Here is a 15,037-nt window from a genome sequence, read left to right as displayed (position 1 = left end):
AATTATCCCGCGGCAACTTAGGCCATTGGGAAGGGGGTGGTACTGTAGGTTTATGGAGCGGTAAGGTGTGTTACACGTGGGTGAGTTTTGGCAGAATTTTTATTGGGGCACCCGTAGGATTCTGCCATGCCCCGGAGTGGGGGATGGTGGCACTTGTTCTACGGACACCGTGACTTGCCCGGAGAAAAATGTCGAGGATCCACAGCCACAGCCGACGCGTTAGACCGCTCGGCTACCTCGTCCCCCCCATTTAGTTTTGTTACATTACTATAACTTACATACAAATTATAAACATTAAAACATTAATACTCTATAATAAATGTAGACAAATTATAATTTACAAGGCACTTGGGTCACATAGAAATGGAAAAAAATTCAAAAAATAAGTATGATTAAAGTATGGAACAATAATCAGTTACATTTTGGATTTCATATTTACTATGTTTATTGAACATGATTTAATATTTTTATAGGTGATCATTACTGACCAAAAATATGTAATCAATGAACATTAAAACTATGTTCAAACACAATACTGCTTATTTATAAAGATCCTATTTAAATTAATAAAAAAACTGGCTTAATAAATTGCAAATATACAAAAATAAATATTTAAAAAACAAAATTATTTCCCATAAAAAAGTATAACAAACAACATTAACAACACTTTAAAAATCTACCATACTATATTATGTACACCATTAACCGTACATATTACGTCCTCAATTAAATAACAAATGTTTAAAATTTAAAAACTTGTAATGGAACTGGCTTATATTTTTTTAATACTCTTTCAAGAGATTCGCTTGATTTGAGACCAAACGTATCTAAACAATGTCGATCAATTAATCCAATAGATCCTCCAGATACAGACTGTAGGAATTTCCAATATGATGGTCTAAGGTTATGTGGTTCAAGTATAGCAGCATGAAATAAAATAGCAGTAGAAAAACAATGAAAGAATATATTTGCTTGTGGTAAATCAGGAAACAGCCCGTCGCTAGAACCTTTAATATACATTATCTGAAAACAAAATATAGTTGAGTAATTAAGACAATCTATACTGTATTTAATTATAATAATTTGATAATACAGTACCTGTAATGTTTTCAACATAACATATAAAGCAATAGTGTTATTACGATACAAACAAAATGTAAGACTTGCCAATGATCCAGCAGGAATACAAATATATTTTGAATCTTTACCTAGTAATCTTCTCATTACACATGATACAATCTAAAATATAATAAAACAAATTTAAAAATAACATACTATTAATATCAATCTTATTACAAATATAGCTACTCTATAAATGGAAGAAAATCCTCCAAGAAATGCTCCTAAACTAAATGTATCTGGGGATATCATTAGTTTTAATATATAACTCGGTTTCCGTAAAATTCTATTGGCTTGTAACAAGGACTTCAAACTTAATTGTAGAGTATAGCCAACTAAAAATAATCTTGTTCCTGACTAAAATTTAAAAAAAATGTGTATAGTTAACCATTAATAATTTTAAGTATAAATGTTTTACTCACACTAAGAATGTAATGTAAACAACCATAAGCATGTGGACATACATCACTGGTCCATATTGTTTTTAATTCACTGTCTATAGTACAGTAAGCTTGACGTATATCGGTAATTGCTTGTCGAATAGTATCTTGATTTGATTTCCCCAACTGAGGAGATTGAGGAGATAACAATGGTTTAGTATAACCATTTTCTTCAGAAGGACCAACAACAAACCTTTAAGATAAATGCAATTAATTATGTACCTATTATATATTATTCCGAATAAAATAATATTGCCAATCACTCAAATAATTGATACACTTAAGTTGTTTTAATATTTATTTATGATTGTTATGCTTCTGATAAAATATGTTATTTTTAATACTGCATATTATAACGCTGTAGTTGTTTTACATAACAAATTAAAAATACCAATCGCCCTGCTAAAAAAATTATTTAAGTAAGTCAGTATGATTTTATATGATTCTATTTAATTATATCTAATGTTATATTACTATATTATGTATAAAATTAAAAAAAAAAAAAATATTTGGATTATAAGTGATCTGCAACAAACTTTATAAATAATATCAATTTTATTTATGGACCTAACGCTGTCTAATCATCAAGATTATGCATTAAATTTGAAGTGAAAAAATTTAAGCCATAGACATCAACAAAATAATAGGGAGATTTTTTTTAAGTTTTGAAACTTTCTTTGAAAATTTTCCTCCTCTAAATACTTATCAATGGTCCTATGGTTTATGAAATTACCCACTTATCTTTAACTGCCCCAGTTGATCACCACAATGTAACCACCTATTATCCATTTATAGTTCCCCCAACATCCTTTTTAACACCAAAAAATTCTTTCAAACCAACAAAAAAATATCATAGATTATATATAATCTTTTTTATAACTATATAGGCTTTTAAACTTAAATTAAAGATTTTTTTTTATAAACAACTTATTATTATAATTATTTATCTTCTTTTTAATACCTAACAGTCAATACAAAATATTAAACAAAATTTAAAGGCAATCATTAATAATAAGTTGCTCTAACGATATTTAATTGACACCATAGGAATAATGAGATATTATTTAAAAAAATTAAAATTCTTTTTCTTCAAGATTTTAGAACATCATTTTGCTAAGCCCATGTCATTCTAATTGAGAACCACTGTAATATAATATAAAGTTCTAACCAGTTTTTAGTTATTCTCTATTTAAAATACCCAGAAGTAACAGTATACACAGTATAAGTATCCTATGAAATTTTTTTCACCGGGGTATTCAATATTTTATTGTATATATTGGTTTAATGAAAAATCTTAAATACATATGGTTAAACAATTGATGCTGTGTTCTAATTTGAATACGAATAAGTGACAATATAATTTATTAATATTTTTTTATATTTATGATTGAATTCTAATTAATACATGATAATTAAATGGTTATTGTTAATAATTATGTTATTTAATTTATACTAAAAAATGCGAACACTTAATGAAATAGGTTAATTTAGAATTTATTAATGGAAACCTAATTTTAAAATTGTTTATTTAGAGGATATCAGCACACTTTATTTTTCATCTCTGCGGCATACGTAATATAAAAAATTTGCATTCAGCAAAACCAATTATGTGTTGTTAGGTATAGTATTAAAATGAATTGACCAATTATTATCAAACTTAATTTTACGATCATCTGTGCTTGAACATTGACTTTTTACAATATTTCAATTTTAAAGCGAGATATGAGCATTTTTAAAATGTAATATTTTAAATATTCATAACTTGAAAATGTAAATATAGTAAAAAGCAAATGTAAAAACACAGAAAATGTTTGACAGTAAGTTAATCAGTTAGCTTTAACACTGAATCTAAAATCCAACAGAAAGCTGGTTCTGCTAAACATAAATTTGCTATGTTGCATAATATGTCAGAGTAAAAAAAATAGTGAGCTGACCGCCTTTGATTTATGCACATTTTTCACACAACTAATAAACTTAAACTTTTAAAAGCACTATACACATGGAGTTAAATATTGATTCAATCAACTCGCTACTTTAAATTAGTTCATTCTTGAGGAAAACTATATACCAGTATATCAAATCATTTTTAATTTCATAAATTAAAAAAAAAATCGTATTTACCTTAAAAGGGAATATATTGAATCTGTTTTATTATGCTGTCCTCTAAAAATATAAAGCAGTAGTGTAATCGATGACCCAAAAATAAACAAATCTCCATAAGGAATCGGTTTTATAATGCCTCTATTAACCATCATATTATAGAATGTTTCTGAGGCCTTAAAATAGAATATTACTTTTATATACATTTGGATTCATCCAACCATTATAATTTAAATAAAAATTATAATCTAATATATATTTATCGTGTGATGAACTTGGGTGTCAAACATAAAAGTAATGAAAATTACTTACAACATTTGTTACATAGAGACTTAGTAATCCTCGTCTGGATGGCCTTTCAATTAATATAGCAACTAGACTGGATAGAAAACATGGAAGAAATGCTACAGTCAGCACATTATATTTCCCAAATAATCTTCTGAAATTATATAATATTAACAGACAATAAACATTAAATACTACTTTGTATATGTTTTATTTAAAAAATAATCATTATTATTAGAAAAAAAATGTAATAATTATGAATTTCATTAGATTAAATTACAGATAGACTGATAGCAACATTAGGCAATCATAAAATTCACCAAATAGCTGTAATATCTATAAGACTCCAAATATGTATTACTTAGACATAATATCAAGTACAATATACAATGCATTTTAAATATGTTCATCATAAACTTGTGCAAATGATCTGTCATATAATTATATAGTTTCTTATAGTAGTAGTACCTACCTTAGTAAGCACACAGCAGATGAAAAACCAAATGCATGGCACGACAGGAAAGCAGTTGACTGTAAAATACTTAACAGGGTTCGTTTAAGTTCCTTCTTGGTCGGCTTTCGACCTTTCATCAGTAATGTCAACTGCCAAATATAATAAATAAATTAGGCACACATGTGTAGTTTAAAAATGAACAGTTATATAAATTTAATACAATACCATATAAGTGGTAACGTAAATTCGAAACGATGCTTGGATTGAATGAATGAGTACACCAGCACTTGCATCGCAACATGAAGACACCCACGGGTGCATGAATTCATGACAAGATGTATCTATTGATTTTAATATTTTACTAGCCACTGCCATAATGGAATGAAACAGCTATTAGAGTACAATTGTTTGTATGATTGAAAAATACAACTCGACAAAGTTGCAAACCGACTTTCAACTTGCGACAATAAATTATTTTAAGTTAAAATTTAAATCAAAAATATTTGTATAAATTGAAAACAACCTGTAATATATATTTGAACAGTTACTCACTAATCACTTCAATAATATTAGTCAAAACGCATAATAACGAATTCATTACATTTTAATGTCGAATACACTGAATAGTGAATACTGATCGACTGATCTTTGACCTGAACGTCTTGTATATCCCGTCGTGATTCTGAAATATGAATTTCTTAAAAGTTTCCTACTTTCTCGAATTCTTATCTCCGTACCTCTTATCTATGTCAAACATGATAATATCTTGATAAAGATAAACATTTTTACCAGAAGTCCAGAACCACGCAGCCTGCAATAGCTGCTGGTCTGGCAAGCATAAGTCCGATAATATTAAAAAACAGGTATTTAATATTATTTATATAGGATGTCTTTTCTAGTGATGGGAACAATCGAGTGATTTCAATAATCGAGAAGTTATAACAATCGAGAGATTCACTCGAAAAAACCTCTCGGTCAATTAAGTATTTCTGTGCTTACTGCTTAGAAAAATTATCATCTTCTAAGGCCATGCGTGAGACTAGGATACATATTAACTATTACAATTAATATATGTCTACGCTATGATGTATAAAAAAATATATACATTAATACAATAATACATTATAATATAATATTATAGTTCTATGATACTAGTCGGTAATTTTTATTTTTACTTCACAATCGAAAAGGATATAAATGATAAGGTATGATAGTAAATTCGTAACTTTTCAACAACTGTCAGATCTCTTTCAGTATGCACGTGCCACGTGACGTAGGCGTTGCGTATGGTAAATGGTAATATTGGTTATCATAGACCTTATGGCTTATATACAACCTGTGGAAGTGCCGGAGCCCGGAGGTGGATGTCCTGTCCTGTGGTACTATATTGTTTGATTACTAGATTATGGAATATAAATTTAATTTCTAATTATATAAATCCCAATAGTATTCAATAATTATGAAACGGCCACTAATTATTGTCGCCCTAGTGGAAATTTTCTAGCTTGTGGCTACATGCCTGGTCGTAAATATTTTAATTTTTAATCTGATAAGTGTTTCATTTATCGCCATTCCGTAGACTTCAGTATTATTCATTTTTCATACACATTTTTTTTTTAAATTATCAGTGAAAATTTCTAAATATTCATACATATTTTGAATGTTTCTTTTTTTCAGCTGAGTGAAATAATAAAAATTCCAATCCCAATTGTATTAGCTGAAATTTTGAAGGATAGGGTTTGAATTCAAAAAAAAATCTTGATCGTAATTATATTATGTATTTAAACTGTTTTGATTTTATTTTTAAGTAACCTTTACTGATGGCATGTTAGCAAGTGAGCTACTCACAATGCCGTAGTCGTAACTTGAGGCATTTTACTGCAAAGCTAAGGCAAATTTAAATAATTAAATTAAAAAAGAAACCATTTAAAACATAATTAAAAAACTGAGAGATAATTGTCTAACTATAAAAAGAATATAAAATGATCATAAAATATATTTAGTTATAGATCGACTAAGTATTTGAGGTTAGAATTATACATATTCTATGATTTATAAATTTAATAGATCCATAACAGTGACTTATTCAATGACAAAGTACACTTGCCACCAACTGCACGGTAGAACAGTTTCATAATTGCTCATTTTTTAATTTGAAGACACCAAAATTAGTTGTATTAAAATATTGATTTTATAATTTACAAACTGTTATGATAATTTTGATTTAAGGGTTCACAAATGTATTCAATGTAATATAAGCTGATTACATGCCTGTCGGTTACAAACAGCTATAAATTATAGTGTGAAATTTTTTATACAACTAAAAACCAAATTTTAGGAGTTAATTTAACATATCCATTTAGTTTTAATTTATTAAATATATATATATATATATACAAGTGTTTCAATTAGCATTAATAAAAAAATATAATTAATAATGTATGAAGAAATTGAGGTTTGCTGTTATAACAATAGCAGTTTTCATTTCACAATAGGAATTTTGAAGTATAAAATGCATGATATAATATAATATGTTTAAAGAAAAAAATATTGGTATCAATAATTATTAATGTTTCATTCAAAAAAACAAACAAACAAATTATTATGTAAGAATAAATTTATAATAAAGAAAATAATTATGTACCTGACAACAAAATAACACAATTTAAAAAAAAATAAAATAAGGGGAATAACATTTTGAGATGCAAGAATGTTGATGAAAATATGAATTTTAGAAGCCTAGAGATTTGGTATTCATGCACTTCTTATGCTTTGGATGAGTTGAAAGATAACTGAAAAATAAATAAACACAAATTACTATGTTTTATCAATAGCACATTTTAATACAAAATATATTATATAATTATTTAATCGGTTTCAAAATAAATTTTAGGCTTATTGTATTTTTAAAATTAAAAAAATATATAAGTTCAAATAACTAATTAAATATAAATAAATAAAAGAAAACTATAAAATAAAGAATTATTATATGATACATTCAACTTTTTGACTACTAAAGTCAAATATGACAATAGTACCTGAAAGTAAGGAATTTAAAATTCAGCATTTATTGTAGAGTTTTTACTTTATACAAATTGTGTTCTGTTTTACTTGTAAATAAGATGGATGTCAATGGATTTTAGTTAGCCAATAAAATTACTATACTACTTCAAACAAATACAATTTAATTAGGCGGTTTCATAAGATGTTGGAAAAAAAATTTTAATTCTACTTTTATTATTTTAACGCTTGTAATAGATATTCCTAAATTTAATAATTAGTAATACTCAAATAACATCAGGTACCTAATCTTGATTAGTTAAATAATTCAATTCAAAATCAAAATTATAAATATTTATTCCTATTTACAAGTAGCTTTACTATCTTAATACTAATTATAGCAATAATTGTACCATAGTAATTACATTAGTATTTGCTTCCTTAAAACTTTAAATATTTCAATAAATTATGAATTGTTTCCATCTTTGTAATAAAGTAAATATATGCTTACACAGGCAAAACACCTGTGTAGTCCAAAAACAAGAAGTAAGAACGTGACTACACAACAGACCATAAATATTTTTGTTCAATTAGTTACTATCATAATATTAATATTATGTATGGTCCCTATGCTGCACACTTTTAATATCTAGCTCATATATTATTATCTAGACAAACAAAACATTAAAATGTCAAAATAACAACGTACCTGATCCACATACAACAAATAAAAATAATGCCAGCAGCCATGGACTAACAGGTGTTTTATTTTTCTCAGATTTCTGAAAAAATAAGAAATAAATCAACTGAATGGTGATGACTGATTTGGGACGGAATGAAAACAAAACCCAAATATGTATTCTGTTTTGGGATGGAAGAGTTGAAAAACACTGACCGTCGATTTGGGTACGTTGCCTCGCTGGGTAATGTTTTTGCTGGCCTTCTCGTTGGCAATCCTCATCCTCTGTTTAGGTGCCATTATACAAGTGTCGAACGATCGGCGGATGTAGGTGAATGGAAAATATACGTGAATACGTGGCAACGACAACAGACACGATACGAGAGCAAATAACAGTAGAGCACTAGAGTACAGTCGACGTGCACGGAGTACAGAACACTGACGTCATAGAATACAGAAATTGACGTGTTGTAAATAGCGGTGGTCGGTGGCGGAGTAAAATAGTGAATGTGGAATAAGAACAGTTAACAGTTACAAGTGTTACAACGCTTCTGACTGTCGATTGCTCGATTGACCGTGTTTTACAAACTTTGTATGCTCTATGCCGCGTAACTCGTATGGTGGCCGGTGGGTGGCTGTCAGTTTCAGTCGTTTCAGACGTGGTGCGGTCCGCGTTGGCATGTCGTTATCACACACGATTTGTTGCAACTTGTTTATAAGACGCAGACCAGACCAGTCCAATCTCTTTTCTATGAGTCCAGTACTCCAGTGGTGACGTGGGCAGATAATAGGGTCAGCCTAGCCAACTTTACAGTGAAACGATAACAATAACACGGAAAAATGATAGTGGAGTAGTGGACAAAACATTATTATTATGTTGTTCTAAATAATAAAATAATCTCAATTGACTGTGATGATCACAGCATTCACAAGATCGATGCTCATAAAAGATAATAATCGTATATTGTGACGACAGATTGGCACAATTATAATACTCATGATTGTGACACCTTGTCTAATTTAAAATTTGACGACGATAGTTGATAATTAAATTCCTTCATCTAGTTCATCTCAATATCTCCAGTTCTCTCTTGGACCGGGACTACGGGAGTCATGTATTGTGAAGTGCGTCGATCGTATAACAGCAGTCAATTTATTGTTTCGTCGTTTTAATTGTAAATGATAATATTTTTTTGTTAATCGTTCAATTAAATACTTAATACATAAAAAACTTGATTAGAATTCTATGCATAAAAATTATTCAAAATGAATTATTCTGTAATTGTTTTATAATTTTTACATTCAGCCGCAATTTTTTTTGTTGATTTTTTTAAATTCTAAAATGGGAGGCAAAGGATCCAAACATGATCGTGTTATAGATCCATTAACCTTCGACGAAAATGATGCTATCGATAAATTGATGAACTTCAAAGAAATTATTTCTTTGGATGAACTGTTTCACAGGTGGAATTCATACTTAACACTTAACATGAAAAGTCATATTAAACACTTGTTTGCAACCAATAAACCTTGTCGACAACGTGTGGTGCATGTCTACCGATGTTTAGCAACTTGTGAGATGTATCATGAATCTTACCTAAAAATTATGTCAATTGTACTTGCGAAATCAAATATTGAACGGTATACAGTTGATCTTTTAGAAACTATAAATCTTTGTTTAAAAGATACCGATGAGTATGCCTACTGGATCAGAATAGGAGCTAAATCACATGCCATTCTTCAACTTTCATCTCAGTTATCTAAAGACGGTTTGACGGGTGATATTGCTGCATGGGTGCGAGGCAATACTCTTCTTGGACTATTGCATAGAGCTCTAATTACTACACTCTACTCAGTGCCACGTAAACTGGATTTACTTCCAGCTATTAATGTAAATCAAAAATACATACAGTCGTTCAAAACTATTTTAGATCTTGGATGGATAATGTTCATAAAACATAGTTTACCAGCTGACTGTCAAGATAGTTGGAGATTATTGTTTTCAACTACTTCACACGGCGAGAGCTTCCAATCACTCTGTGCATCCATACTTGACCAAGGAAATACAATTTTAATTTTAAAAGATAATTCCGGTAATATATTTGGAGGATACGCTTCACAGTCATGGCTATTGAAACCTAAATTTTACGGAGATTCCAGTTGTTTTGTCTTTTCATTATATCCAAATCTGAAAATATGTGCTTCTTCTGGATTTAATGATAATTTTATGTATATGAATAATGGTCAACATACACTACCAAATGGCATAGGAATGGGAGGTCAATTTGGCTATTGGGGATTATGGATAGATTCAGAGTATGGCATTGGCAAGAGTAGTCCTTCATGTTCAACATTTAATGATTTTTCAATGCTATCAGCTAACAAAGATTTCACAATTGATTCGTTAGAAATATGGTGTGTTAAAGAAAAACCAAAACTAGAAGATGAAGAGGAAGAAAGAAAACTTACTTCAGATAGAGATGATTGGGATATGAATCTATTGGAAATGGCTGGACGTGCAAAATACTCTGATGGATTAAGAGATGAAGATGAATTTTTAAATGAGTAAATTTCAATGACCAATGTTCAATTATTTTATTAGTTTAACTTGACTCAAATGAAAATGATTTTTTGTCAATAAATTGCTTTGTCATAAATCATAATAAATATCTGATGTTGGATTATTATTTTATTTTATTTTTATTTATTTTTTGTTTAGCTTGTGGTATTAATTTTTAACCATAAATACATATTTCTAAAATAACATTAAATAAGTCTGATTTTTTTAATTTAATAAATAATAAAAGCTTATTAACATTTTTAAGGTTTGTTTGTTTTTGTGTGTATTGTTTCTCTATTTATACTCGTATATATATATATATATTTTATGCTAAAATAGTAAAATAATAAAATGATTTATGGAACATGAACAATAACAGTTATAAGGAAACTAAGCTAACTAATATTATTCGAAGAATATAAATTTATTCCTACTAATTTTTTTTAAACATTTTGTCTAGCCCCTATCTTATAGGTAACTTACTATATAATATAAATGCACTGGTTTATTGAGATGAACATTTTTTTTTTTTGCAATTCCTAAAAAATAATTTGTTATAGATTTTATACAAAATTCTAGAAGATAAATTTTTATCATAAAATCATTAAAATTTGCTTCAATAAATTCTTACTTTCCTATTGAAATCATGAAATGGTACACAATTTATGTCATTACACATTTGTATCAACCAGAATTACTTAACTTAGTTAAGTTAGTCTAGATGATTTATCTAGATAATGCCCAACACTGCTTAACTACTTATCAAGAATAGAATATTAATATTTATTAATTTATAAACATTTTAGATGATTAAAATTACAGAACGAATTTATTCAAAAATAGAAGACATTTTTATTTTTACTTAACCTTCAGCAAAGCAAATTACTTGGTATTTTAGTTACCAATGACACCAACCCAATTTAGAACATGGTGTAACAGATGCAGTATGCCCCACACTGTGACATTGTATATTATTTTATAGCTAGAAGCAGTGGCGTGGCGAACTTAATTAAGTTATAAGGCAGTTATATTGTCAGACCCACCAAATACAAAAAACATTAAAAATTTTATTTAAGATAAAATATATTTATTCATTTGAATAATAATACTTTTTTTAACACATCAGATGATTTTTGAGGACACCCACCACCCCTCAAACTGAGGCACGTGCCTCAAATTTAGTCCTTCGTCACGCCACTGGCTAGAAGTATAAAATATGCCTACTATATATGTAGTTGCTATCGTTGCTGATGTAGTTTAAAGCTGACTTTTTAAGAAATTTCTAAAATTAACAGTTTAAATACATTTAGTACATATTGTGTCTGTTTCAGGCACATAGTACTTACTGTCAAAATTATTTTTTAATAATCTACTAAAGATTTCCTAAATTACACAGTGACATAGAATAAAAAAATATGTGATAGATTATAAGCTATGTTATGTTACTACATTATGAATTTTTTTATACACCACTATTAATTCTTAATTCACCAAGCTTAAAAACTTAAAAACAACTCATTTAAATGTTGTTTGAGATATGATAACATTTACAAAATTAATCTTGAATTGAAAATAAAATATGAAAAATTTTCATTAAAAAAAAAATAAGTTAGCGTTACCACTTTTTTCCTACAACAGCAGACCAAAAGGCACTTATATTTCATAAAAATATATTTATTTAACTTGACAATTACAGTCTGAATTTGAATGAATAAAGAATAAAATAATGGTGTCACACTTGGCAAAATAACCTGTTCACAGTACACACTAATTAATCACAAAACATTCATGGTCAGCAAAGGAAATACAGAATGTAGATGGTAATTTGAACAAAAATATTCCTCTTTCCTACAAAACAGTTACTGAAAATAAAAGACAGAGAAAAAAATAAAAATATTAAATTGACTAAAAATTTTAAAATATAATAGTATTATACTCAATCCTATGATTTAAAAAATCTATCAAAAAGTGGTTATTTAACTAGTGGCAAACCAATATAAAAATTCTTATTCAAACTTAATTTAAAATTTAAAAAAATTCATAAATTCAAAATATTAGTAATGTTTGAAAATGATAATATAAAATTGTTAGTAAATAATTATTCTTAACATTAAATTTAGCTTTTTTCATTAAATAATGATTCTAATGTAATACTTGATCAAAATTGTTCAACTTTCATATTTAATTTGATAAAACTATATAATAATTAGTAAAAATTGTGTTTATTTTTATTTAAAAATAAGGATTATACACCAGATAAGGTTAAATAAAAATATAAACATTTATATTTGAATGTATAAGAATATAGTTTTACTAAGACAAAATATTTGTGTAAATTCTTAATTCTAGTTTAATAATCATAAAAAAAAAATAGGTAAGTACGTAGTTGTTTATGGTTTTTTTGTTATCTTGTCCAATTCAACTTTAGCTTTATTGATTTCATCAAAGTTTTTTTCTATTTCAGCTTTTCGAAATTCAATATCCTTTTTAATTTTGTCTACCTGTTGCCGTTGCTATTTAAAAAATGCATTTTGTTCAATTAAATAAAATTGAAATTATCAGAAGAATGTACACTAAACTTACCTGTATGTAAAAATATTCTTCTTCGTTAGCAGCTTCACGTTCACCCATAGCACCACCTGCTTCTCGAATAGAACCTCCACCACCTCCGCCTTTTCCAGCGCCACTACCCAAATTACCCAAACCATCATTTTTGTACCTGTTGAAACTGAACAAAAAAGAATAATAAATAGCCGATAAAAAGAAATCAGATAATCGAATAGCAATAATGAAAATCTGAAAAGAATCTCACCTCATTGCGATTGAATTTATGGAACAGAGCGGTTTTGATGCCTTCGCCAAGTAAATGTTCATTGCAAGTTGTAACGGTCTAAGATATTAGATTATTTTGTATAAGGCGTTTAAATGTAGACTTTCAACTATCAACGACAATATTGCGTCGAAGCATGTACGTAATACAACAATAAATAAATCTAAACTCTAGATAATATATTATGTAGTTAAATATTGTTCAGCACATAAATTATTTAGTGATGAACTGAGGTTGTCGAAATTATATTTAAGAGTTAAGACTAATATATTTAAATTATAACACAAGTACACAACGAGTAGGGTCTGAGATTCACGAATGCATTGCGCAATATGACGCGCCAGTGCACCACACTACCACAAAACTACAGCAGGATGAACAGTCACTGCAATCTCGATTTACAAGTTTACTAACGGGAAAACAAAAATAAATGCACTAATCCAAAATACCATTATGCTATAAATATAGTATGTTTTTCTTTGTGATATAATATTACAATAACTGCAACCAGGCCTACGACACTCTCCCAAATCCCAATGTGAATTGAAAAAAGTGGGGACATGGCCTTGAGCTCATGGGTACTGCCATTTTGTTAGTTATGAGAATCAGCTGACGGCTCATATCAGATATTTCAATAATTGATAGTTGATACTTGATACCATTATGATAACACAGAAATTTTATTAATTCCATAATTATTAATTTATTATTTATTATTAATTATTATGCTTTAATAAATTATATTATATCGTCAAACATGTTTTTTTTCATTTTTGTGCCTGTGTGCAATGTTTTATAATAATATAATATTATAGTAATGGAACAAAACGATGCAGCACACGTCATAACCATGATTGTTTTAATTATTATTTATAATTATAATTACTAACAATAATTAAAACAAAAAAAATTACTGAACGTGTTTAGCGAAAAATTATAAGTTAAATGTTGTAGTAAAGCCGTAGCCCTAACGTCATAACCATGATTGTTTTAATTATTATTTATAATTATAATTACTAACAATAATTAAAACAAAAAAAATTACTGAACGTGTTTAGCGAAAAATTATAAGTTAAATGTTGTAGTAAAGCCGTAGCCCGTAAGCCGTTTAGTCAAAAACGTAAACAAACAACAAACCGTTTATCTCAAAAAAAAAATCGTTCATAACAACACTTCTAAACCACCAGGTAATCATTTACAACTTCAACACTAAACCACCAGAGATCGACCACCAAGCAGGTGGGGATTGCAGAGTGTCGCTTCTATATTGTTCTGTGCTGCAACTGTGCCCAGACAGTCGCAGGCCTGCCAACAGTGCTAACAAACCACCAAATTTAAACAATAATATAATATATCGCCCGCCTTTCACACTCATCAGTATATAAAAAATTAAAAACCATTATATATAATCATTTATGTTGAGAAAAATTTGAAATGGATATAATAAAATTATAGGTAGAGCACTAGAGCCACCGATTAAGATAAACTTATAGTCTACAACAGAAAAGTAATTACTATTTGATCTTAGACTATTATAGTAAAAGGAAAAAAATCCCCGTTAATAAAATCA

At 28.1% G+C, this 15,037-nt stretch overlaps 4 protein-coding genes across 6 annotated transcripts; 1 reads left to right on the top strand and 3 right to left on the bottom strand.

Moving 5' to 3' along the window:
- Window positions 1-667: 667 nt before the first annotated feature.
- Window positions 668-5,240, bottom strand: LOC107171735 (transmembrane protein 135-like). Of its 3 annotated transcripts, none has more exons than XM_015521994.2 (9): window positions 4,922-5,240; window positions 4,624-4,855; window positions 4,417-4,547; window positions 3,972-4,098; window positions 3,681-3,835; window positions 1,542-1,752; window positions 1,309-1,476; window positions 1,099-1,239; window positions 668-1,023 (listed from the first exon to the last, which is right to left on the bottom strand). In XM_015521994.2, exons 2-9 carry the CDS (start codon window positions 4,771-4,773, stop codon window positions 742-744), a joined length of 1,365 nt encoding a protein of 454 aa, XP_015377480.1. In that variant the 5' UTR covers window positions 4,774-4,855; window positions 4,922-5,240; the 3' UTR covers window positions 668-741. The 3 variants fall into 3 exon arrangements, with proteins under 3 accessions (XP_015377480.1, XP_015377493.1, XP_015377486.1); XM_015522007.2 differs by having other exon boundaries at window positions 4,951-5,240; XM_015522000.2 differs by having other exon boundaries at window positions 4,624-4,921; window positions 5,000-5,239.
- Window positions 5,241-6,954: 1,714 nt separating this feature from the next.
- On the bottom strand, window positions 6,955-8,707 carry LOC107172242 (stress-associated endoplasmic reticulum protein 2). Its single transcript, XM_015522533.2, has 3 exons — window positions 8,294-8,707; window positions 8,108-8,180; window positions 6,955-7,190 (listed from the first exon to the last, which is right to left on the bottom strand). Exons 1-3 carry the CDS (start codon window positions 8,375-8,377, stop codon window positions 7,153-7,155), a joined length of 195 nt encoding a protein of 64 aa, XP_015378019.1. The 5' UTR covers window positions 8,378-8,707; the 3' UTR covers window positions 6,955-7,152.
- Window positions 8,708-8,868: 161 nt separating this feature from the next.
- Window positions 8,869-10,901, top strand: LOC107172253 (MTOR-associated protein MEAK7). Its single transcript, XM_015522544.2, has one exon. The coding sequence runs from the start codon at window positions 9,420-9,422 to the stop codon at window positions 10,644-10,646; it is 1,227 nt and encodes a 408-aa protein (XP_015378030.1). The 5' UTR covers window positions 8,869-9,419; the 3' UTR covers window positions 10,647-10,901.
- A 1,939-nt stretch (window positions 10,902-12,840) lies between these two features.
- On the bottom strand, window positions 12,841-13,948 carry LOC107171878 (uncharacterized). The gene is made up of 3 exons (XM_015522138.2): window positions 13,450-13,948; window positions 13,221-13,365; window positions 12,841-13,150 (listed from the first exon to the last, which is right to left on the bottom strand). Exons 1-3 carry the CDS (start codon window positions 13,509-13,511, stop codon window positions 13,028-13,030), a joined length of 330 nt encoding a protein of 109 aa, XP_015377624.1. The 5' UTR covers window positions 13,512-13,948; the 3' UTR covers window positions 12,841-13,027.
- Between the last annotated feature and the right edge of the window lie 1,089 nt (window positions 13,949-15,037).

This window comes from Diuraphis noxia, unplaced genomic scaffold (assembly GCF_037042655.1).
Source record: "Diuraphis noxia isolate RWA-SAM2 unplaced genomic scaffold, SU_Dnox_SAM2 contig0004, whole genome shotgun sequence".
Taxonomy (NCBI): domain Eukaryota; kingdom Metazoa; phylum Arthropoda; class Insecta; order Hemiptera; family Aphididae; genus Diuraphis; species Diuraphis noxia.
Note: the sequence above shows the minus strand (reverse complement) of the source record. Positions and strands in the feature narration are given on the sequence as shown.